The following is a 27,020-nucleotide window of genomic DNA, read 5'->3' as shown; positions in this document are numbered from 1 at the left end:
GTATACAAGCTTAAAAAAAAAGGGCTGAAAATGACGTGGATTGGAGCTCTTGATGTCAGAAATTCAAAACCAAAGAGACAAATGATAAACTACAATCGAGGATGCAGAATTGCACGGTGGTTAATTGCTCGCAGTTGCAGGGTTTGCTCTCTTCTACGTAAGTTCTGTTTGCTCCTTCAGTGTCTCACTTAATCACTGAATGGCACACTTTGGTGCTTCTGTATAAACTCTCCAGTCCCACATCAAATTGTTGCCAATAATTAGACGTGCCATAGGTTTGAGCTTTCTCAAGTGTTTTCCTGCCCTAAAGGCAGCCATTATAAATAATTTTAGTGAATCACACACACACAGCCTGCAGAGACTTGATTTTTCTTGCTTTTCTTACTCCATCCTCCACAGTAAACGGCACGTATCAGTTATCGTTGATTAGTAAGGTGCTGTGACACTGATTAGAAAAGCCTCAACTGCATTACCACACAACAAAACAGCTTCTTGAGGGTTCTACTTCCAACAAGGACTCCCCGAACGCCACAGTGAGATGCCAGCAGTTAAACAGGTAGAGCAAGTAAAGGATTAGTGTGGGAGGACCGTACTGCCTGCGTCTTCTTCAGCCAAATTAAATCAAGTGTACAGACAGACGGCCTCCATGTCTCTTGTTCCTCTTCTTTCTGGAGGGATGGCTGGTGCTTCACTGAGGTCCCGGCCTCTTCCCTTCCCCGAGGTGCCCTAGATGCTCACGCTGAGCGAGGCCTGTTTTGGTGTGTGACCAAAGTGAAGCAGAGCGAGTCAGAGTGAGAAAGAAAGATGGAGAAGTTGAGCAAAAAAAAAAAAAAAAAAAAAAGTAATGGGAGAATGAAGGGCTTAAAATAGAGAGAAAGCGAGTACAACGGGAAGAAATAAAAGGAAGCGAGACGAGCGCAGCGGCCCATGGTTTGTCTCAGGGCTGCAACAGCTTCCAGAGCTGGTGTGCAGCAGACTGAGGAGAAGCACGTCTGCCCCAGAGGCAGAGACTGGAAAACAGGATCAAAGAGTCGCCAGGGCAACCTGCATGACACACATTGTATTAAAGCCACACGGTTAATTTGAAAGAAAAGGGGAGAAGGGCAAAAGGAGAAGAAAAGGGGAGGCAGAGGTAGCAGAGTAGAGTATATTTATCAGGAACTCCTGTCTCACTCGGTTAACTTTCCACTCAAAACTTTCTTCAGCTGCTGAACTTTGATCGCTTTTTATCCTTCCAACTTCGGCTCAAACTCCAGCAGCTCATCTGGGTTTTCCTGATTATCCGCCAGAGTCTCACATTTCCAAAGGCCATCTTAATTTACAAATCGGGAGACACTGGAGAAAATATCTGCAGGAACGCCTGAAAACATTCAACTGATCACGTAGTCCGTGCTAATACCTGAAAAACAAACATTGCATTGTATGAATGTTTCCCTTAAACGCACCTACGAAACTCTACGAAGTCTCTACCTGGTTTGACTGAGTTCCAGCTTTGAAAGCTGCGGCAAACCTGAACGGCACATGGAGAATCCATCTGCGGAGGAAAAATACTTTTACAATTTAACAAACACAGAAACTGTTGAGCATTTTCAAAACAAAGACGCATTATACAGAGAGGCTAAATATCAGTTTACCAAGCAAAAGTGGACAAAATGTGCAGTAAACAAAAGCTGACAGTGTCTTCATTTTCAAAACTTTAATTTCAATTTTGAACAAAATTCCTGATTAAAATAAAGAAGAAGAAAAAATGACTGCAGCTTTAAAGCATTAGTGATTTGTGTGAGCAGATGATATGAAAAATCCAACGCTGGTACAACCCCCGGTTGACATTTATTTTGCATTCAAGCCAATAAATGCATTGATCTACTCAGTTCTTACATCAGATACAAAAAAAAAAAGGATTAAGCCCGACAAAATACTGACGAAAGAACAACAAAAACGACGAGGATGTTTGAACACTTTCCATTACTGAATCACATCTTGGGGACAATCAGACACCTGTGGCACAATCACTGATCCACCCAGACTCATTTTAGACATGCCGACTCTATAGGAGGGGCTCCTGGGCTGGAATGGCATCAGGGATAAAAAAAACAACAAAAAAACATATTGAGCCGTGATGAGGATATGGAGTGGAGCTGGTATGGAGGGGCAGTGTAGCTCGGGATGAGGTGGGGCAGGGGTGCAGACAGGGAGGGGTCTCCAGACAGTTGGGAGGCATTAGGGTGTCAGACAGGGACTTGTCAGATGCAGCTGTTGCTGTGGCTGATTGATAGTTTGTATTTCCACCCTGATGGGAAACTGCAGTCACAAGCCAGTGTTGAGAGATTATGCCAAACTAAAACAAAATTACAGTAAAAAAAAAAAAAAAAGAAAAGAAAAAACATGACATTTGCTTCACGTTGAAAAGACAGAAAATTCATTACATTACTCCACGTTGTGGCTACATCCAGCCCAGCCAATCATCTTCTCTTTTTTTTTTTCTCTTTAATTTGGAATTTGAAAGAATTCATAAGTGTGACACATGACATATAAAAAATCTGAATGTTGCTCTACGAGGTTAACATACAGAGCTAAAAAATATAACCTAAGTTGCACATTTATAAAAGCCTTCAGACTTGTTCCCACTTTGTCCACATGGACTCAAATTTCCATAAAGTCACGTTGCACTCAGTCACACGATTAGTAGTACGTATTTTTGTACGGCTGCACGGGAGGCTACACGGCAACATGCTTGTTTGCATGTACCTAATACTCCATGAGCTACTCAGACTACGCTATTCAGATTAGATATCGAGACACGGTGTGACACACCGATATGTAACTACCGTACACCACACATGGCTTTGGACTATGCGCTCCAATCACACAACAACATTGGTTGTTACAGAATCAAAATGAGAAGCACACTCGACAGCCATCGACTTCCCAGTGGAAAGAACATCAACCATGCTCACCAAAACATCCTGCAAAGTAATTAGTGGAGGTGCTAAACATATCTTCAGACTATTTGGGCTCCACTATGTGTGTGCGTCTGTAAGAGTGTGAATGTGTGTTGGTGTTCAATGATGCTTACAGGATTACCACATGTCCTAAATACCTTTGATCACATCACAGTGGCACAAACAGTAGTAAACAAGACTTTCATTGTTTGCACAGTTTGATGACATTTCTTGAAACCTGGTGGGGTTTAATGTTGGCTCTCCTCTGTCAGTCTGTAGTGGTTGACTGTTGCTTGTGAACACTCGTCCAATTTGAAAAAACTGAGACCACGGTGAAGAGAGGATAACATACAATATACATCTCAAACAGCAGCCAGCGGCTGTTGTATTCTCTTGAGTGTAAATGTTTGTGTCTGTGCATGCGTGTGTGTAGGTGGGGACCAGCAGGACGTGGTGGTTGTTAGCCGCTAATATCCGTTAGCTTTAGCAGTGTTAGCATCATATCCTTGCAGGCTCTGTGTCTTTGTCCTCCAACAGGTTAATGAATTGACCAAAGCTCTCTTTCACCGCATCCATGTTGTCAGTGGTGGTGCCCTCCAGGATCCAGCGCTTTCCTCGGGCCAGCGGCTCCAGCTCAAAGTACTTCTTGATCTGAAACCAAAAGCACAACACGGTCACTTAAATTATTCAAACCGTCAGAATTTACCAGATATAGCATTTAGGGAACAATTACACCACATTGTTTCAGTAGATTTAAATTAATATTTTTTTCTTTTAATTAATTTTGTTTTTAATAATTTACTTAAATAAAAAGGAGCAACACTTGGTGCCATTTACACCTAATAATCTGCTAATTTTCTTCCTTACACAAGCATCTCAGAGTCAGAATCAAGTTAATTTGACTTGGTGTAGTTGATGCATATATATATATGAACAAAATCTATCTATCTATATATATTAGGGCTGGGCGAGTTAACTTGTTATTATCGCGTTAACTCGTCAATTATTTAACGCTGATAAATATTTTATTGCGCATTACTTTTTTTTTTTTTTTAAATGTAAAAAAATCCAAAACATTTTTTTGGGGGGCTTTTGTGCCTTTAATGGATAGGAAAGTTCAGAGAGACAGGAAGCAGGGGGCAGAGAGAGGGGGAACGACACATAGCATAGGGCCATCTGATGCGGGACTCGAACTGGGGCCAGCTGCAGCGAGGCTTCTACATAAAAATGCTGATGTTACGAGTGTGTTTGCACAACAAATGTTATGGCACTTTCATTCATATGGCAGCACATTTAAAATAAAACTAAATGCTAAAGGCTATACACTTTTGAATTCATTTTTGGATTTTGCGTACAAATGCGATTAATCGTGATTAATCAGGGAAATCATGTGATTAATTAGATTAAAAATTTTAATCGTTGCCCAGCCCTAATATATATATGTACACAGAATCTCAAAAAAACAAGGAGCTGTAGTGCAAGCTGAATGAATACTGTAAATGTGCTGATAAACAACAGGGGATATACAGATATCTCATCAGGTGAATTCAGTTATTAAATCAACCACAAAAAGCAGTTTATCAGCTTTGCTTCATTTTTTTCCCTCATTTTGCATCACGATCTTGACAACGATATAAGCCAATACAAAATAGGGGGGGAGGGTGTTAAATAGCTGATGAGTAAACCAAACAAAGAAGCCCCTTCATCTAAGAAATATCTGGCTTGTTGGCTTGGCACTGGTCTTTGTAACAGTTGAATATAAAGTTCGTATGTTGGCTTTTGGCAGCTCTTTGCAGTGGAGGGAGGGGGGGGGGGTGTCGGGGGGGAACCAGAACCAGCTGTTAACGTAAAAACAACTCTCAGCCGAAGGAAGCGATGTCTTAGACCTCCACTGATGGTACTGCAGGTCGTTAAGAGTTTCTGACATTTCTAAGCTGAGAGTAATGGAAGTAATTCTCCTGCCTGATGTGAGCAGAATTCAGGCACTTCCTCCCGTTTCTCTGACAGCCAGCGACAACAAGATAAATGTTTACTGTCAGGAGCTCAGACACAAAAATGGAACTATTCTAATGTCACAAATACAACAAAACTACAGTCAATATATTTATTAATATAGTTCAGTTTGACAGATACGATAGTAAAATAATCACATTGATGGCGTAACGAGTGTAGAAAGTAGTTATATGGATAGATTTAACTGAACATGGACACTTCTAAAAGGTGAAATATGAACATTAGGTACACATTTCCAAGTTGTTGCTTGTCTTGATGATTGGCATTACGCTTAGTGTTTGACAGGTTGGAAGCAGGAAATCAGTCACTGCACTAATACCTATAATATGGCTTTAAGACTTTTTAAAGCCATACGTGACATTTGCGTTTGATCCATTTTACCTTTGTGGTAACAACAACAACAACAACAAAAAAAGATAGAAATAGCAAAGTATTATGTGTAGCACAAGAATACACACAGATTTGTGCACCCAATCAACACCAAGAAATCCACTAGGACGCCCATCACACAGCCAAATGACTTTTCAACTTCAAGTGAAATTGCTTTTGTCTAGACCGTGCTGGGCTGTCTAGCTGTGCCATGGTGTGTGGCATGAAGAGGATGGAAAGGAGGAGGGGAGGGGGTATTCTTTGTGTCTGCTTAAACCCAGCCAGCCATGCCAGTGAGTGGGAGAGTGAGTGCCGTCTCTGCCCCCCTGAGCAGAGTCTCTGTCCGGGTGTAATGTGAGTTTAATGACAGATTAAGTCACCTCAGCCGTGTTTGGCTCAGAGGCCTGGCTAGAAAGCCGAGTGGACCCAAACAGTGTTAACAAATCTGTCTGGGTAACTTGAGCTGCCCTAGTCCAGGCTCTAGTCCCAGACCTAGACTGCAGACGATGTGGCTGGCTGCCTGTCTGGCTGGCTTACATGTCTGCTTGTAGCCAAGGCCCTCTTCTGGAAGACACTGGACCCTGCACTGGCAGACAGTCAAAAGGCCAAGAGTGACCTCCGGGCAAGTGCAGACAGGCTCGAGCTTCTCTCACTTCTCCTCCTTACATCAAGGGCCAGCGGAACACACCCTGGAACATCTCACAAGGTGGCAAATGCCTTCTTTAGCGCTGTCCAACATCCTATCTAACCAGTGATACTGATACTATACCACATGACATCTTAGGTTTTCAGACTAGCTTGGCCGTTGTGCCCTCACAACACCAACAGCCTGTGATATAAAAAAAATAAATAGTCCATTTATTCAAAAGTTGTCTGATGCAAACCCCTTCACACGGGCTACATTTTATTGACAAGGTACGACCAATAAAGAGGTTTAAGTCCCACAGCAGACGGACAGGATATGCTGCCAAAAAAGCTGCCTCAGTGTTAGATGACGAAAGGAACCCCATGACCCAACAGCCGGGTGTATCCACACTGGGAGTCAACAAGTGTAGCCCAAACCAGTTTCTCTGAGATTAAGTCCTCCTAAGTACACTTATGCTTGCTTAAGAAATTGCGTGAGGCAGTGGGATGGGTAAGCCACACAAGACATGGGTTGCCAGATGGCTTCTAGGATGACCACTGGGTCATCCAGTCTAGCTTCTTTTAGGTCATAGAGAATGGGGGCCTCGTCCTGCGCATGGGAGAAAGCGGCTTATACATGCGGAAGGGCGTCAAACTATCTTTAATCATTTGAGTCGAACAACTACATTTCTTCTGCTGGAGTCCAGTCATGTCAACTACCGTCCTGTACTGTTACTGGCAGACATTAAAGTCAGGGAAAGAGGAGTATCAGGCAACAGCCCTGAATAGTTAGTGTGCCACAGAATAGTTGTGCTGCGAGCAAACTTCATAGACTGAGAATGCTGACAGGCTGGATTTCCTATTTACAGTAACTGTAAACGGGGGGGGGTTTATTTTGAGCTCTACTGTATATTCTGTTTTCACCTCCCATATGTATTTGAAACTATGAAAGCTGCTTTTTAACGTTTTGTAGGTTATTCTACGCTGACTGTCACAAAGGGACAGATGACTGGCTGGATTTATTACAGGTCGATGATGAAGGATATAAGTGTTAGTGTCACTTGAGCAACTGATGTGGGGAGACTGTAGCTCAAGAAGAAGAAGAAGAGTGGCTGTCCTTTAATTGGAAGATTGCTTGTTTGATCCCCTGCTTTCCAGGTTTACATTTCAAAGTGTCCTTCGACTACATACTGAACCCAATGTTGCCCACAAACCGTGTTCTTCAATTCTCCCTTGCTTTTGATAAAAGCATCAGCTAAATGAATGTGATGTCTTGTTACAACTGAACCACCAAATGAGGAAGAGGTGCTGGGCAACTTGATCAAGCTAGGAAAGTCTGTAAAGTAATACTGCTTAGATCCTTACTTAGAATCCGCTTGGCTGGCAAGACTAAGCTTCCTCTAGAAACAATTCTTTAAACTGTCAATACAAATTCCACATGTTGAGAGCGGATTCAGAAAATAGATTCTGGAAAATGAGTCTGTAGAAAAAGATCCGTCACTGTATATATTTTGTTCGGTTTGACAGTTTGTGACCCAGCGGTTACACGGGCTAGTGATCTAAGCTTAAGCCTTTACTCTGGCAAGCCTACTTCATTCTCCTTAAGACAGCGGATGGGTATGCATGGCACGTGCACCCGTGGCTCCATGACCTGTGCCAGATTACAACATGTGATGGTCACTATTGGCAACACGCAGAGTCAAGAGGATATCCTGCAGAATAAAAAGAGCTTTAACAGCTGTTTACAGAGCGCTGCTCTGGCCTCCTGACCAACTAAACAAACCATGGAGGCGGACAGGCCAAAAAAACAAGGCTGACTGGACAGGAAGCTCGGTTCTAGACTTGGAGTTTTGTGACGCTGCCTTCTGAGAGAAAACTAGACAAAGCTATATCCTGTTCTGCTGTTGCAGATTCAAAGTAGTGAGCAGGTGGTATAGTGCTCAGATGTTTATTCTTGTTCTATAAATTTGCCTGAAAAACACAAACAAATAAAAGTTGTGAAACTATTCATCTGCTACTAAATATGTACATTCAACATAGTGGATTCTAAATCCAAAAGGTGTCTCTCTGCGTCAAGCAGACAAAAATGTACACAATGAAGGAATTTATACAATACGTGATTCAACTAAAGATCAAATCTGCTGAATGTCACACCGTGGGGGAAAAAAACCCTACAAACTGGTTTTGTCTAAACACTGTCACAAGAACAGTGCATGGGCAGGTGAAAAATACCAGCAACTGGTTTGCAGCCATATGCGACCCCGGGTTGTTGCAGCGTTTCCACACTGGTGATTTACTAACTCCGAAATCAAAGCCATTTCTTTCACGGAGCATTCTTTTTGTTTTATCGCTGCTCTGTAGGTTTCCTACAGTTCTTCATGCAGTCAAGTTTGTGCTGAGTAATTCGTGTTAAGGGCCTTCTCAGGAGTGCGATGGCAGAGGTCCAAGGACACAGAGTGACATTAACATACCATGTCCAGGATAATTCTGATAAAAGCCCTTACTCTGGTTCAATGGCTTTGCGCTATGTCCACAGATTTGGGAAAATCTAGAGTCAGTTCTAGCAGAAGTTAACAGCAAAGCCAGATGGAGCAGATGGAGGTTTGGTGGATAAACTCCTGCAGTAGATAAGTATCGTAAAAAGAAAACTAAATGACCTGTACTGTCAGCTCTCAATTTCTCATGCAGGACAAGCCGTTCTGTCGAGTCGAGATGTGATAGATGCCTTAGGTTCAAAAAGCTTGGAAATGTATATAAAGCACACTCAGTATCAAAAAGGACAAAGCAGGAAATATTATTTAGCTATTCAGCAAACTTTAAGAAAAGATAAAACCTGAATGAGAGTTGGAATAAAAGACTCCTTTAAACAGACAGGTTATCACAGCTACACATATATATCTATATATTTTTCCAGTTGATAAAATAAATCTGTATATTTACTGGAATATTTATAAAATGTACCAGTTTGACACGCCTCATGAGACGCAACATGTGGCCTCTGATTTCCTGATCCTTACATGTATTATTACCACGTGTCTGTCAAGCTTTACCATCATTTCAAAACTTATTCACACAAGTGAGCTATATAACTGGAGCAGGAAGCACTAGTGGGTCTCCCGACTAGGGAAAGTGGCATACTCAAAGATCCAAGACAATCAATTACACCATCCCTGGACATGTTAGCCCCTGTGAAGATATCAGTCACCTGGAAAGTGGCCCACACTGGCGACTGCAATGAAATGGGAGGGTAACGTGAGATCCACTCACCTTATAATAGATATGCTTTTGTTTGCTTTTCCGGCTTACCTAAAGAGCCTTAAAGACATGAGAGAGCCTGGAGGTCCCCAAGAGAGGAACACTTAGGAAGCCTGTGAAAAAACAAACATTGCACCACAAACTGTGGGAGGTGTCAAATGAAACAGCCTACTGGCCAGTAAGTAAAACCTAAAGCCTATTTAAGTAAGGGTGTAACACCTTCAGTAATAGACCCAAGGTTTTGCATCTTAGGGGATTATTTCCCCAGGCCTTACTGAAGGTAGATAATGACCCGATCACCTGTTCAGTGAAAGTGTCAACTATAAGCGAGGCATATACAGTAACAGTACCACCTTCCGGTGTTTTTCCATTGCATTGTATAGCTCAACTTTACTCCACTTGCTTTAGGCACCATTTCTTTTAATGACATAGAGGCACGCGGTTTCCTCTGTCGTCAACAGCGGGCGTTTCACAGTGGAAGCTTGGGACTAGCTGCATTTCTTTCCAAATGTCGAGCAAATCTGAAGCAAACTTTTAAAATATTGCTTCACAGAAAAAACTCAACAGGCTCATTTTCAGTAATCTAGGCTATGCGGTGTAATGACCAGAGCTGTGGTTACTAATTAGAAAGATAACTGGTCATGGATAAGAAATAAATAAAGTCAAATTAAATTTTTTTCTATTTTTTTTAACTGGGTTAAGTATAAAGTATTTAATTGTCAAACTTGAAAATAACTGTAGAATAGCAATGAATGTATTTATTATTTCTTTATGCCGGCTGGTCAACTTCTTTATGAGAATGACAAAACATATGGATTGTGGTGGTGCTGAAAAAGCAGCAGGTACAGGCCTAACCGTTGCTAAAGCAAGGTCTACACTGCAAGGTGTTCGGCTTGGTTTTCATGTTGCAGACTGATTCTGGAGGTTGCAGACAAAAGGCGCAGATCTGCTGCAAATCGGTGCTCGCCCCACAGTCATCAGTCTACCTCACAGCTCTTCAAAGACGTGATTTGTATAGCTCGCAAACACATCCCAGATGCGGAATATCTACCATGCTAGATGGCTGATGGAGTCAGTAGGGGAGGAGTTGTTGAGTGAGCAATAGGAGAGGGGTTACAACCAATGAAAATGCAAGATACGGGGTCAGGGGGCTTGAGAGAGGGGGAACCCGGAACAGGAATATCACAGACGAGCATAAAACGATTTGCCTGGACTCTGAACACAAAGCAAAATTGGGTTGAACTTTGACACCTGTGCTTCCTTGATATTTTCAGCATGCAAGATCATAACAGACTGAAGAGGATATGTGATAAGAAAAAGTGGCTGTTCTCTTAAACCAACTGGTGAGCAAAGGCGATCAATGACCAGGACCCATTTGTATCAGCGTAACATTAATGATATGAGAGAGAGAGAGAGAGAGAGAGAGAGAGAGAGAGAGAGAGAGAGAGAGAGAGAGAGAGAGAGACTTGTCTAAGTAACAGCTGGAACTGCTTGATAGAGATCAGTCAGATGAATCAGGGGTCAAGTCTGGTGAAAAATCTACAGTGTGTGACCCTTTTACAACTGATCAGCTGTGTAAAGTGAACCCACGAGAACTTCAAAACTAAAAATCACAAGACGAGCAAGTGTGCACAAAAAAACAACCAAACAACACAGAAAACCACGTGGTTTTATCAAAAATATAAGCTACGTGGAAGGGGAAACTAACAAATTCAGTTGTATTGGGAGACATGTCAGTCAGTCAGTTTAACAGGGCAGGATGCAATTATTCTTTCATGATTAAAGATTTTCTTTCTAGAAGTGGAAACAGCTGTTTCCCTCTCCTATAAAGGACATCAGTTTTCTCAAAAGAAAAATAAAACATTAAGCAAGTATGAAAAACCTTATTTTCAGAAATATTTTACAACTGTTTTCTAATATGTTACTTAAAAACTTTAATGAAGACATAGCTGTTAGTGTCTGACACGGTAAGAGGTCCTCCTAATAAATCTATAGCAACCACACAGGAGGACTGCTCCTCCAAGGTCAACAACAGTAGATCAGCCGTACAAGTCTCTAAAAGTGTTATGAAACTATATGGCTATAAGTTAACACTGTACAACATTACAATAGCGCCCCCCTAAGATTCACATAGTGTGTCTTTGTGTAGATATTAGTAAGGGTGCCCCAGTAATCTGAGAGTTTGCCCTTGTTGGATGTCATGTAACACTTTCACCTCCTACATCGCTCTTCTGACAAATTATGGCAAGATACCTAAAAATATGAAAAGAAGAACATCTAAAACAGAAGATTCCATATATAGGGTTTTCGTAGGTGGAAATGGAGCTAGTCAGCTGCATTATGCTGAAGACGTCAGTGAGGCCTGCTGAACAGTTAGTACCTTGACGTTTCAGACTGCTGTTGATTGAGCGTGCACTGTGGAATGCAAAGGCCCATTCAAAGACATGCAACACAGATTAGATGCAAATGCAGAATAATAATGCATGATGCATGTACGGGTTCAAAAAACACAGACAAGAAGCATGAAGTCTGAGAATGAAGAGGGGAAGTGCATAAATTGAATTCTCGTCCTTTCATTTGATGTGGAAACAGTCCAGGCCTTGCCAGCATGTAAAAAGCATTGAGGCCACCCTGGAATCCATCCAGAGTTGAAAAACTGTTGAAACAGGGATTCTGTAGCCAACAAATTAAGACCGAAGTCCCCGTGTCACAGTAGAAAAACTGTGCAGCCTTTAGATTTACTGTCCTGTTCCACTCAGGTTAGACCATGGTTCTCCCTTGGGTTCAGCTCAGTACAGGTTCAAAGTGATTCACTCGCAGAGCACTTTTCTTCAAAGGTAACTGATCGCTGCCAGATCAGAGCCATCCTCCGAGGTGCTGTAAATCTAGGATGCACAGGAGACATTCACGCAGTATGCTCTTTGAAACAATGCTATTGCATTTAGGAGCTTACACAGTGATAATGTTCTTTCCACACACACAGGATTCTGCAGAAATATATCTGAAAGATGTGTATGGGAAGATTCCCATTTGGACAATGAACAGGTAGGACCTTTTTGCTTTGTTTTTACAAGCTCAGAGGCATCTATTTGAATGTGATTTTTCTTGCAGCAGGTCAGAGGACTTCCAAACACTTTGGCTGCTGCATAAATAATCAAGACTTTAAGTCTTGTAAAGGCAGCAACAGATGCTGGGTGTGTTTTTTTAAGAACCTCTGTTTATTCGCTCTCATCAGAGTCCAGCAGAATCATAATGTGATGAAATTATCTCTCCATTTCTGTAAATTTGAACAAAATACAAAATAAATGTTTAGCAAAGGATCATCGAGTATCATGTACAATGAAATTAAGTTTATTACCTCAAAACATTAGTGTTAAAATTTGCTTGGTCGATTGATATGATACTGGCAACCAGCTCTCCAGGGGAACCGTCTGATGGAGGAATCAGCCACACTTTCGGTGATGCGATGAGTTTTTTTTCAATCAAATCATCTCAAAATGCATTCGTCTGGGGGTAAGGCAGTGGCAGATATCAAGGACTGAGGGTTGAAAATGACGTTACAGTCAAGAAGCATGAAGGCATTCTCTATAATATGAGAGCTACGGGGAAAGGGGAAGGAAAACACCCGTCTTCTTGTGCAGGATGGAAAATAACTGCCAGGTTCAGTTGCTGAACATGGCCCCTTCACCAAGGTCTGACCTCTATGACACTATAAGAAGTTTGAGAGAGCAGAGTATCAAGGATGTGTGTGTAGCAGGGGGAAGAAGGTGCCCATGTTTGCCCTGCCTTATTACAGATAGAGTAACTCAATTTATTAAAGGCCAAAAGCTCCCTGACAAGGAACATCTGGTCTATGGGACTTGAACGAGTGAGCTGGCATTCTGCCCATGCTCCCTGCTGGAGGGGCCAATGTGCCGGCAACTTCGCCTGAGCCCGCCCTTTTTATCTTCTTCTTGTGAAGGGGCCTGCCTTGCTGTAGCAGCCCACACAGAGGGCCCTCAAAGCCCAGGAGGTCTGTCACAAGCCACCCCTCCTCCCTCCAAGACCCCTCCTAATGGGACCCTCCACCCCTTTCACTTCGAGGCCCTCCTTTCACGCTCCAGTCCTGACAGTTGACCAGCTTGAAAGCTGCAGCAGGCCCCCGCTTTAGCACACAGCACGCGGCATTACAATCAAAGTGCTCCCTCCTTCTGCAAAAGTTTTAAACCATGCGTCAAGTTGGAGTCTGTACACACTTTCACACAGATTTTTAAGATTTTAAATTCATGGTTGCAGGACTTTCTGACTGCGTCTGCATTGCAAACCTTCATATATTGCTAATCATGACAACACATTCACATGGTTTCTTTGCACGTCTGTGAGTGATAGAGCTGTCACTTTCCAAAATTCCAACATTTATTTAATTGTTTTTTTCACTAAGACGTTGGGTGTAATCATAATAGTAAGACATTTACTACACCACACCACACTGTTTATAATGGCTTAGGTCAGAAATGCATTTGCTTTAATCGCCACACTCGAGCAGACAGTTGGCTCTGTTGGAGCCAATTCACATCCCTGCACTCCACCTGTTACCAGATGACTCCACTAGGGGGCACACCAGCACACTTGAGACGTCAAAAAACGTCTGGATTAGCAGGAAGTGAACAATGAACTTTAAGAGAGCAGAAGATGTTCGGATTTTGTCGATGACAGAAAAAGCAATTGCGGCTGTACTGCAGATGTACGGATTAAGAAAGTCGAACATCTGGTTACATTTGCCACTACACTTCTGCCGGCCACCCACACTCAGAATAGCTTTACCTGTTAGTTTTCCCCATTTCCAATGCAATCAAAACATTCTATGATCACTGCAGTTAGCCAAGAAGTCAAAAGAGCATTTGGTCAAGCATTACATTAGTGATGAATGACAAGGCAAACTCCTGAAAGACCGATGCAATCTTCTATGACCTGAAGCACTTATACGGTGTAAATTTTAATTTAAAAGGTTATTGCGTTTCAAAGTTATCAGGCATCTGAACAGATGTTCAGACTTCTAATAAAAAGTGACAACCCTTTTGGGTGATCTGAGGGATATAATAAAATGGCTTTTGCTCAAAACACACATGCCATGGCATGCATTTCAGCAATCTCAACATTACTTTTAGCAATTATCAAGTACAAAAAATAAAATTGAAAGTCCAAACACTGAAGGTTTCTTTGTACAGTTGCATGGGTAGAGTACAGTAATCGCTTACACTGTAAGATAGTTGCTTCTGCCTACTGCTAATCACAACCAAAAAAACTCATGAGGGTACAAACAATGCAAAAGCAGCCACCCATTAACACTTTCAGACCACAGCTGCAAAGCATGGAGACTGTTCCTTATTCTCCTTTTTTTTTTAAAATCCATTCTGCATAAACCTACTGACCGTTACCAGTGAGATATGTAAGAAATTTCTGTAAGGCTCGGATGGAACTCTTCTAGGAGTCCCTCATTTGTTAAATGGTGCTGTGCCATCAAACTTGGAGAAAAAGAAATCTGTCATTTTGAGTCATGAAAGGGTACATTTCAATGCCTGAAAACCTCAATGGAAGAGAACCCCCAGGGATTCCCAGCGTTTGATCCGTGTGAGTCAGCATTGGAACCTGGGGTCAAATCACATGCTGAATAGGCTTTTCGGAAGTCTTGTTCTGGCTAGTGGCGGCCGGTCGTCCGACCCTGCTTGACCAGAAGACAAAGGGAGGGCCACTGATCACAATTGTAACGGGGGCGTTCTTTTCTCCTCCAGTGGAAAGTCCAGTCTTGAATAGGGTCTGGCTTGCTGAATTGCGTTCCACACCGATTCTGAGAGTGAGGACCCGCTGGGGTCAGGGTTCAGCAGCATTTGACGCGGGCTATGGGAAAAGCCGAGCACAGTGCCCACACAACCTGCCGACTGCCCTCTCACCCACAGTGCCCCTTAACCTCCCAGAGGGACAGACCACCAGCCCAGGAATGACAGGTTGAGAAAGGCTGTATGGGTGGGAAAAGGAAAGAAAGCAGGGATGAAGGTGGGCGGGAAGACTGCACTGGCAGTGTAGACAAAGATATAAGAGAGATAAACCATCAAAGAAATAAGAAGTTTCTAAGTAACTTCACATATTGCGCTTCAAAGGTCCAGCGCACATTCTCCAGAGGGTAATCAGTATTTGCATCTTGACTGATTTTCCAACCCTCACCTCCCAAGCTGGGCTGGATGAAGCACTGGGACTGCGAGATCTCTCCTGCCCTGACATTTAGAGCTTGCAGTTCTTTTCGTGATCACTCACAAACTACATATGAAAACAGAGCTTTATAGGCCCTGTGGAAACGTACCAGATAAAAATAAATAAATAAATGGCACACACTTTATCAAAAGTTATATTTACTGGCTAAAACATCTGGACACAGCTCTCCCCCTCTCAGTAGTGCAGCTTGATATAGGGCCACCTTGGAAGATTGTAAAGAAATGTATAGTTGACGCAGAACTTTCCGTTCATCACCAACTACCCTGCAACCCCCTTTCAATGAACTATGAAAGGACAAATGCAAGTTGTACTCCCTCTCCTGCGACCACCAAGACAAACTGCTTTCTCTACTTTCATACATTTATAAAGGAACAAAAGCCGTGGCATCACGTGGCACTTGTGATGAAACGCAATGAAAAATCAACGAACCGAAAAACTGTAAATGTTGCAGCATTCGTTGGGATCAAACGATTCTACATCAAGTTCCATTTTTGAAGTGATAAAACTGCATAAAGAGGGGCAATGACGGGCTGATTGAAAGGCAGACTGTCATTTAAACACAGCTTAATTGTAAGAGTCGCGTGTTCTATTGGAAAAAATCAAGCTGTCAACACTGCGTTTTAACAGGGAGTATAGAGTCATCTAACTGCACATGGCAGGGCCGCTGGCTGGCTGGAGACACCTCTTAAAAAAAACCATCACGCGCTGCTTTACATGGAATGTCACACTTCGGGGTGCCACACAGTACACCTAATCAACTGACAGGAGGCAACAGAAAACAACCATCTACCCCGGATATTCTGCAGCTTGTGTAAAATGATTGCAAACATGTCTTTGTCAGATAAGGCCCTTCATTCAGTGCATATTACAGAGTTTAGCACATTCTTTTCTCAGTTGGTAGGGCTACTGAGACATGAAAGCAGTGGACTTCAAACTGATTTTATCTCTCGATTGGATTGAGATTCTCAGAGTAGATTTCCCAACCAAATTATTTGTTTGTGCACAGTTTGTTGCTGCTGGTATCCAAAACAGGAAGCTAAAAATAACTCATAAAACTGAAGATCAAAAGAGTAACAGGCTGCAAAGTGGGAAGTTCACATTGGAGCCAGCACTTAGCTTTTATATCTTGAAGCGAGTGTAGCCTTATTTACAAAGCCAACACCTCATAAAGAAAGAGGCCTTAGAAGAATCTTTGTTATCAAACTGTTCAACTTTGACATATTTTTTTATGAATGCACTGAAAATAAAAATGCCCATGGATTGTGCAGTGAATACATCGCAGATTATACTCAAAGAAAACCTATATAATGATGTCAATAGATCTAGAGCCAGCTTGAGCTTGGCTTTCAGTACACTGTTACATTGCAGTCAATGTGTTTGTATAATGTGGCCACAAAGCCATTTTGCACTTGGCGAGAAATGAGGGACAGAGCTCAGCAAGGGCACCTGCTCCTTGTCCATTTTTCCACTGTCGCCAGCAACTCACAAGTCTGGGGCTGGAGAGGGGAGTTGGGGGTGGGGAGGGCTGGTTGCTGACCAGCTTCAGTCTAGACGGCTCAATACGCAGTTGACTTTTTAAACCCGCTTGTCTGGAAAAAGAGCAGACGTGAGGTAAGAGGGGGGTGAGTTGCAGCAGAGAGGTGGCGGTGGTGCATTTTGGCAGCCATAGCCGGCAGGCTAGACGCGCTCGGAGCGAGCAGAGAGAGGAGGGATGAGAGAAAAAGGGAAAGAGAGGGAGAGAAAGAGTCAATGAAGGAGAGAAACAGAGGGGCAGAGGGAGAGCAAGAGACGCTATCAGAGAGAGCTATCAGAGTCACTGACTGTGGCACCATTGTCAAGGTCAGTGAGCCGCGGAGCCCCCCCTCCCTCCTGTCTGCTTTCCTGCTGTTCATCCCCTGTCCTCCTGCAGAACCTCCATCAGTCTCATCTGCACAGTCAGCACACAGTGAGGAAATGTGATCCAAGCGATGGCAGAAATATGCTATCCTAATACTATAACTGTACAACTTATTTGATCGATGTCTATCCACAGAGATCGGAGAACAAGCAGCCACCCAGCTGCATTTGATCCTCAACATCGATGTTGATGAAATACACCACTGATTGCCCACATAATGAAAACACTACGCTCGCGGTCTCTCTGCTGATCCTGTGTCACTACTCACCAGAACATTTCTATGCAGCAGCCGGACATTTAAACTTTAGAGCGCATTCATCTTCATTTGGCATCCTGAAGAAAGCTCTTATTGGGAAATTAGTAGAGCTTTAAAAGAATGTCCGTTTGAAATGCTGACTGCACTTGAGTTGCAGTTCTCATTAGTCCCAATCTTTCACAGTCTAGCTGATAAAAATTATTTGACATTGTACAATGATCTCATCTTTACAAGACTGGCAACGAGCCCTTTTGGAATTTCTCTGACTTATTTCTCTACAGAGAGAAGAAGAAAAATTAAATTGGCTCACTTTTACTTTTGCAAGGTTGCCTAACTCTCTGACAACAAACACAAATAACTAATTTGCACAGAACAAAGCCAGAGCGTTCTGTTACAGATTGCAATTAAATGTAAATGAAAAGACTGAGAAAGGTCATGTCTCACAGACTGCCCTCGTGATGACTAAGCACTGACCAAAGCTTTTTCCGGCAATGAGGTATGTGGAAAAACAAAGGGCAAGCCAACGCAACACTGACATGCTGTGCAGCGATAAGCATAGCATCACTTTTGTCATGAGCATCAGTGTTTACAGACAAGCCGAGTAGAGCAACCGTGCCCCCTCCTTGGCCTTTTCAATATCACCCGCTCTGCCTTTGTCCAAAAAAAAAAAAGAGAAAAAAATCCAAACCAAGCAGAGAGAGGACAGAAATCACCTTTCAAGATGTGTGTCACGAAAGCTGGTCAATGATCAATGATGACATCTGAGATCATCGTATACAAAAACACCCCGCACTGGTGACTGATTCAAAGTTTTCTTTTCAAAAAGCTGTGGTAGCGTCATACCGGAGACACCTCCAACAATCGTGGTGGGAGACGGACACTTATCCTCCCTGTGAAGAATACTTTTGCTTATGTTTCACACCAAGTCTCTGTACGTCATTCTCTCTCCTTCAGCAATGTCTCTTTCATGCGGAAGACCACATTTCTGATGAACTGCATTCTGCTACATTCCAGCGAAGGAAACTGCCTTCTGTAAAAACAGTCGAGAGAATATTCTTCGGTGCAAATGATCAATCTCACACTTTACGGCGAGATTTTTTTAAGGTGCTCTGAAAAACGTATCACCAAACACCATTTAAAGGTCAGTGAAAGCCGACACGGCCAGCATTCAGTGTAAAACGCTTAAGGAAAGAAGGACTTTGGAAAAAACACTTTTTAAAAAATTTGTAACTGATATCCAGCTTTCATCCTGACGATTATTCTAACTGAGCTGGCAATAATTAGACATTTCCACTCAGTAATGACGCAATTGCAAAGTATTGTTAGAGTGATCTTAACAAGTTAGTTGGAGCCATTTGGTAACGGAGTTGCTCACACTGTGTCGTTTCCTTCTCAAGGTTCGTCGATTGGTCCTTACCTGTGCCTCATCCTCTACACAGCCAATCAGCAGCCACTGGGTAATTTAGAGCCACCAGCGTCACAGGCCACAATGACACACACACCATGTGCCAGACGTTTGACGAAAGTTTCAGACACTGGGCGCCGCATGAGTCATTGAGCACAGCCACCACCCAATGAGTGCCAAGACCTGCAAGTTCACCATGTGCAAAATGTGACAGAGGACAGTGGTTGACTAGCTACTTCCGTCTCGGACACTTTGCAGCACGATTTGATCAAAAAGCTATAGCACTTTCTCTAATGGCAAAAGACTGCAATAGATGCTGAAAATAGATTGATATCCCAAGTATGTGTTAGATTCAAAATGGATGTCATTTCTTTGGATTTATAAGGGACTAACAGCTGAACATATAACACAATCTACATAAGAAACACCTCACGTCAATGTAGGCAAAGAAAAAAGGTAATGACATCTTATTATATCTCCTTTCAAATCTATTGGCTTTTGTAAATCAGGTTGTTTAAAACCATAACTTTCAGGAGACAGGGTCTTTTTTTTTCTGGAAGTAAAGCAGTATTGTGGCAGCTTCACATTAAACAAACACTTACGATGGACCTGACAAGTCTGGAAATTTAGAAATTCCTTCAGATCAATGGTTACCGCAACATGACGCATATGTTACGTGACCTTGCATCAAACTCAACATTAAGTAATCTTGAAAAAACTCAATTTCAACAAATTACCTGTTATGATCATAACAGCTTAGATCATGTGCCAACATTTATCAAGAAGCTGCTCACATTCAGGTGGCTGTGCGCTGAAGCTTTAAAGACTGGAGGCAGGATTCAGCATGTGCTGAGCTTCATAAGCGGTGCAGGGTGGGACTTGCAGCAATGCAGAACTCACTTAGCAGCACAACCACCTACGGATAACTTAGGAACTTATTGATGGCTAAAAGCAAGTGGTGAATTGAGTACAACATTCAAGTAGCCATCTGGATGTCTACCACCCATTGAGGGTGATTAAGAGCATTATGTGACTTGGAAAGAATGCTGAGTTGATTTGACCAACTCGTATCAGTTAGACCAACCAATCAAGCCAGTCTTTTCAGCAACCAACTCATTTAATATCCACTGTGCGATTCCATTCACTCAGCTGTTCATCCATGCCTGACTAGACTTTCAGTCATTACTTTTGACCTTGCAAAGAGTGAGATGCATTAATCTGATGCTGCAAGATGATTTCAATCGGCCAAAAATGTGACCCTGTACACAATGTAAAGTGATACACTATGAGAGGACAACACACGGTAGCTTCATGCTGCTCTCATGTGACTGCTTGTAGCAATAAATCCTTCCTTAAGGGAGCGTTATTCATCTTTTGGAATCATGAGCAGTTTGATATAAAAAGGGACGTGTGACGTGTGGGAGAGTTGCGGCACAGGCAGTTGAGTCGGGGCAACAAACAGTTTGCTGCCCAGCAAGCGAAAGGAATAGCAGGAACCACCGCAGTCATAATTAGATCTGGTGAACAGCACCAAAGCCCAAAACTGGAACTGATGTGGTCCTGTTCTTTAACACCTAGGAGTAATTACACCACAAGCCTATAGTAGGCTGTTCGTCTGTGCCACCACTTCTAAGAAACCGTGGTTCTTCTCTGACCTACAACTTAAACACAGACCTAAGTGCGACTAAATAAACATTACTAATAATAACTAAGACATGACTCCACACGCTTATAAACACAACGATATGGGTTGTTTGAATTAATTTGTTTTGTCGACAGCATTAGATTAACATGTGGCTGGTTGCTGTTTTGTACAGGAGTGGTATGAAAACACCTGACTGTGATTAACTTTTATTGACACGCTTGGCTAGGTTTGATGCACAGAAACAGAAACAAATGAAATGGAGAGGGTGATGTCAAGATTCTGTCATCACCTTATGCACACGGATGGCAAACTCTGCATGGGGGCAGCATATGGCAAAAGATGCAATTATTCCAACAATTCGTACGCTTAGCAACATTTGTGTATATGTTATCCACGAAGATGCAAAAACACCCCTGGGAGAAACATGAAATAGTTCAGTGAAAATGTGGTTCTCATATTACAGGGACACTAAATTTCTAGTGACATCTGTTAGTAACGTGTGGGTTTTTCCCAAAAATTCCTGCCGACGTTGTTTGATAAAATGAATTATTTATTGTCTTTACACTGGAAAAATTGAATGCAAATGTGCAGCGCCATATATCTACCCTTTGAGGAAAGCCCTAATGACAGGCAAAGGGACTAAATGATGACAGTGGAGAGTGTGTCTTCTTGTTAGGTAACTCATTCAAGCTTTAACCAAAAGTTTAAAAAAAATATAGACAATCCCCCCATTATTCCTTTATATTTTCCCAAAAGACAAAATTACAGTTGACTCTCAGAGCTAAAGCTGCAAATCATGATCGCCAATCCCCAAAAGAAATGTTCAAGAAAGAAAAAGGAAAACTGTAACATGAGAAAGATTGTGACAGTACTAATGGGGGTCTTTATTAATAGTTAATAGTGCTTAAATCCACCAGTACATTACAATGCTACATAGTATTTCTATTGAATGACACATGAGATAAATCAGGCGTTCACAGACTGAGGTTCTCAGTCGAGGGTTACAGTATAAATCATTGTAATATTTGCAATGTCTAATACCAGTGAAAGAGGTGAGAGCCTGAAGATACTACTCATCTGTAATATTATCTGCTAATTATCTGTGACTCATTAAATGAAGCCCTCACCAGGAGAAATTAATTAGTAGATTTTGGATGGGGGAAGTAAAATAAAATCAAACTGGTTAAAGCTTAAGTTTGCTGAGTGAGCGCCACGGTGGCACTGGGATCTGTTGTCAAATGTGTAAGTGGCTAATTCATTTGCGCAAAGGACTGTTCATTTTCATCGTTTGTCTAGCTTTTATCTTTCTTTATTGAAGCCCTTTGGGTCTGTCTATTCAGAACAGTTTTAAAAGAAACACTACAGGGATAGTTATCACCTCCACCATTCTAACAGTCAAAAAACTATTCTTAAAAGATACACAAGGCTCTAAAAGATACTTTTGAGGAAGTGATATTAGTTGAGGTGTGAGCATAACTTTTCTGTATGCATGTCAAGTAAATAATAAGGGCCCTTAACACGGTTCTCGGCTTCAAAAGGACTCAACTACAAGACATTATTACAAGGCTTTCCTTAAGCATGCTAGATTTCAGCAACAATTGTGAGGGTTGGAATGAAACCCTCGGTATTGTTAGTGACTGGCAGTTAATTTCCACAGGTGAAAAACAGTTTCCAAATTTCCACAGGCTAGGATTATTAAAGAAAAAGGAAACAATACCAACAGCGTCGAATAGCAGAAAGTCCCCTCTGAATAACAGACGCTAAAGGAGTCATTAAATAAAAACAGGATGGAATGAAAAGGCTTTCATCATCTTGCTCGACAAAAAGATTTCCTTTCCGTTTCACACACATAGCAAAGGGTCTGTCCCGTTTTTTTTGGAAATGTGCATCCACATCCTTAATCAGAGCTACCGCAGACATCATATGGAGGCTATGGATGGCTATTCCATCTACGTCCAGACAGTAAGTCCTCAGACTATTCTGCAGAAACACAGATCTCTGAGAAGTTGTCAGCACTAAAGACCAGGAGAGTGCAGACACTATGCAGACTCCCCACAAGCTGTCCCACAGAGGGTCATTCTGGTCACATCACATCGGAGACCAGAAACATTTCACCATTAGCTTCCATTAGGTCTTAGGGGACTTGGGGTCATATCGCTATTCATTTTGATCATTCCCTGATAATCACTTAAGACCTGCGGGGCGACGACTAAACTTATAAACCGACTTTAAACAGAACTTTAAAGGTCATTTCAGTCATTTGTCGTATTTAACCAATTTTTTTGCACACAATTAAAACTGTTTAACGGCAAATTTATTTTTAATGGACCTGCTTCCAAAAGTTCCCCCAACACCACCAACATTTCCCAGGGTGCACAACAGGAAATGCTTTAAACTGGTGCTCACAAATAAATGGTCAACAGACTGCTTTCAATTCCACTTTTCTAGTCAAGTTGAACACTCAAAGTGCTTTCACAGCACCTTCTTAGATCGAAAGCATCACACTTTGGATTGCCAGATGACTGCTCTTTCTCCTGAGCTACAGCCGCCCCAAATAAATAAAGGTTTTTTCAGCAGGTTATCTACAAAGGTTCTCCAGAAAACAGAGTGTAGCCGAAACAACAAAGCTACTACTTCCTGTAAAACGGCAGTTACAATACATTAGCATTCAATTATATTACATTTCTTTGGTGATTTTACTTAGAACCATTTTTTTACGAGTTGAATATTATTTACCATTTTCATTCATATCTTAATTTCTATTTTTCATCAGCCAAATTTAACTGTGGTTGTTCTGGACAAAGAAGACATCTACAACACAAATTAATCACAACATGACAAGAACGTGAAGGCTAAATATTGGTTTGTGGGTCAGCCTTTTACCTCTTTATTGTTCCAAAGTGCACAAGAACATAACACACTGATTAATCACTATTTTACTTTTCTGCAGCTCTTTTTGTTTGAGCTGGATAATAGATCGTTTTGGTATTTGCATACAAGAGCAGAGCGTTCAGGTGTAGGCCCTCGGGCTCGATTCATTTCGCTTGAAGTGTCCATCCCATCAGGCCACGTAATCAGAAATGTGATCCAAAGCAGATGTGTTTATAATGCTTATCAAACAAATGCCCAATTTACTGCTGTTTGCTTTGGATACCTGCCGTCTGTGATGTCATGGCAGACACGGGAGGGGCAGGAGAGAGGAGGAGGGAGGCTTAGGAAGGAGTATTTTCACAGACTAGCGAGTCCAGACAGAGAGGCAGAGTGAAAATAGCTCAAGGGGCAAACAAGGTAACCTTTTTCAAAAGATGCTTCAGGGGGTGTCTGCCAAGTCCCACACAATACTGTCTGCAGTGAATGTCTATGCTGCAGCTGCATTGCACTGCAGAACAGAATATATCGAGATGTCTCGGTGCATCTTTAAGGCAGGTCAAATCTACTGAAGCGGTGTAAATGTGCTCGTCTTATTCCAACTTGTGGCGAACTGTGAAACTGTTAAGACCCTTACAGACTGACTGACCTGTGAATCTGTGTCAGTCTAACAGTTAACCTCACCTGCCTTTTCTGTCCTGCATCCATTTGTTGTAACTCGCCTCGTCGACGCTGCCTTAACAAAAACAATACAAACATGCACAATGCAACAAGCTTGCAGGTGGACAAGTTGCTTATTCTTTACACACAGGAATTACAGGACATAAACTGTAGAAGCACTGCTATTTTTACTTTAAAGCCATCTCGTGAAACCTGTATAAAAAGCAAAAGCATGGAAGGAAGTGCATGATATCACAAAGTTTAGTGTAAATCTCGATATTACTTTATTTTGACAGTCACAACCTTTCTTTCCTTTTCCCTGAAGCACGCGAGGAATTTTTATATCATCTAAAGATGTCAGTGTATTAGCAGTGCTGCACGTCATTACATCATGACCTCCATATAGAGAAATGTACACATTTTATTCCTCCTCTGGTGCCCTGGGTGACTGTAGCCCAACACATAAACATAGTGCATTGAGGTCATGCACATGTTTTGTATTCATGACATCATGACCTTAGAATAAGCCGCGAGCACCTAGAATGTGACTATAATAAGATGTTCGCCGTGGTAACTGTTGTCAAGAATAAGGCCCAGGAAGTAACACGGCCCAATTTACTTGAAAGATGAGCATAACCCTTCAAAGATGTCTCCATGGGGGGGAGGGCGGCGCAAAAGAGTACGACAAGTCTGGACATGCCAGCCAGGACATCCCCTTTAAAAGGCCACTTGGTTCTAAAAATGGAGAGGGGATGGGACATGGGATCAAATGGCCAGTAGTTTACAAGGTGTGCGTCCAACATGGGCAAGAAAGCAGGTGATGCTTGGCCTCGCTCTGAAGACAAAGATTATGATAAATAATGAAATATGAAAAAAGACATATATATGGCTTTTTGTATTTATTTTTTTCTAAGGAGTCTGAGACAAAATATTAAGAAAATTAATCAGATGTAACAGGGAAATGTTTTTTTTTTTTGTTTTTTTTTTTAAAAGACAGAAATCACTCAAGTGAATCATGAAACAAGTGTGTTGAATTAAGAGGCTACAACACCACTGACCAAACCTTCCCTTTGTTTCCTATGACCAGGGGTGCATCTCATAGGGCCTCATTCAGGGGTAATGTACCAGAGAGTAGATACTCCTCAGTCTTCATCCTTTCTTCTCAGTCACGGAAGCCCTCCCAAGCTTTTTTTTTACCAACTCTGTTGTCTTATTTGCCACGTTGATGCTCTTAAACTTTCATTTGGGAGGTCATGCCTCAAGGAGACCCAAAACAGGTCCCTGCAATTGTTTAACAAATAGCAATTAAACTGAGCATGTTTAAATAAAAACAGGACAGCTGAGTAAAAACTTTCCATTTGTTGTGGCTCCATAATTTCTAACTGCTGTGTTTCTGTGTGAACAACTCAGCAGCCAGGACTGTTTGAAGTGATGGTTACAACCGGATCTCTTCGACTGAGTGATGGCCATCAGCGAGCTGTGTTTTCTTAAGTCCTTCAAGAGCAGTCTGAAGAGCTCCACATTGGTTCTGCACTATAAGAAGTGCTGGGACCCTACGTGGTGTTTACAGACACTCACTCATCCATCCCTCACACAACAGTGGTGGAGGAGTGTTGGGAAATGAGGCATTCACATCTAGTCCATGGCTGATTTGTCTCCAATCAGCAGCGGCTTCCTAAATACAAACAGTTGAAGAATTCTTTTTCCTCAAAAACAATCAAAGATTATCTGTATGTAAAGAATGCCTTTCTGTATGGAGTTTGCATGTTTCCGTGTATTCCAGTTAGACTGGTAAAGTAAGCGGTGAAAAAAAAAAAGAAACATCTGGAGGAACGAAAAAAAATAATAATAAAAAGAGCACCGTGGACAGGGAGAGTCTCTCAGGAGTAAAGATGGGCAGACGTTCAGCAACCTGCAAAAGCTGTGGCAACAACTTGTGGAGCAATTTAAAAATAATTTTCCTCAACATAACACTGTGAAGACTTTAAATATTCCATCATCAACTGTACATAATATCATCAAAATCTGGAGAAAAATCTGGAGACATCTCTGTGCAGAGGGGACATGGCCAAAAATCTATTTTTGGGCCCCTGGGGAGCACTGCATCAAGACAGGGATGATTCTGTCATGGATATCCCTGCACAGGCTCAGCCCATGCAAATCCATATTGATTCGAAATAGAGGCAAAGTGGAAAACTGCTCCGTTTCCTACTAATCCAAATTTTAGGACCTGTATAGTTCATTAAGACAATGCGGACACACACACTGTATCTATTATAACAGCATGGCTTTGTACTGGGTGCTCGTCTGGCATGCCTGCAGTCCAGACCCGTCACCAACTGAAAACATTTGGCATTTCATGAAAGGCTAAACTCGACAACGGGCTGTAGAGGAAATATAAAACACAACAACATCATCCCTGGGATTTTAACCATTCATTCACTGTGGAATACAGGCTACATCTAAATCTTTCAGTGGCATCGCTACGCAGATTGGCCTCCTCTCATTTACCTGCACCCCTGTCATATACTTCCATATGTTCATGTAGACACAACGAAAGAAAGAAAAGACGAAATGGGCGCAAGGTCTACAAGTTTGGCATTTATCGGGACTGGCAGAAACATAGCTAAAGATGGCTGAAAACATTCCCAGCCTTGGCAGAACAAATAGTGCTGTTGTTTGGCTCCAGAGGAACTGGGCCTCAGAAAGTACACTGCGGGAGGGAAACAGGAGGGGAGGGCGGGCAAGACATGGACAGGCATAGGTTGCACAGCTCATACCAATCATATCAGCTCCAACAAACAGCACTGACCTGTCACAACTTTTGATGAATACAA

General features: G+C 42.1%; 1 protein-coding gene across 4 annotated transcripts in view; it reads right to left on the bottom strand.

The window, feature by feature from the left end:
- Positions 1-1,811: 1,811 nt before the first annotated feature.
- The window catches only part of LOC142382072 (ADP-ribosylation factor-like protein 15), a 104,416-nt gene continuing 79,207 nt past the window's right edge, over positions 1,812-27,020 (bottom strand). For all 4 annotated transcript variants that reach the window (XM_075467536.1, XM_075467537.1, XM_075467534.1 and 1 more), the window contains one exon: positions 1,812-3,593. In XM_075467536.1, the coding sequence (XP_075323651.1) occupies positions 3,441-3,593 (153 nt within the window). In that variant the 3' untranslated portion in view covers positions 1,812-3,440. The remainder of the gene's footprint in view (positions 3,594-27,020) is intronic.

The sequence above is a fragment of the Odontesthes bonariensis genome, chromosome 6 (assembly GCF_027942865.1).
Source record: "Odontesthes bonariensis isolate fOdoBon6 chromosome 6, fOdoBon6.hap1, whole genome shotgun sequence".
Taxonomy (NCBI): Eukaryota; Metazoa; Chordata; class Actinopteri; order Atheriniformes; family Atherinopsidae; genus Odontesthes; species Odontesthes bonariensis.
This window is presented reverse-complemented; position numbering and strand designations above follow the sequence as displayed.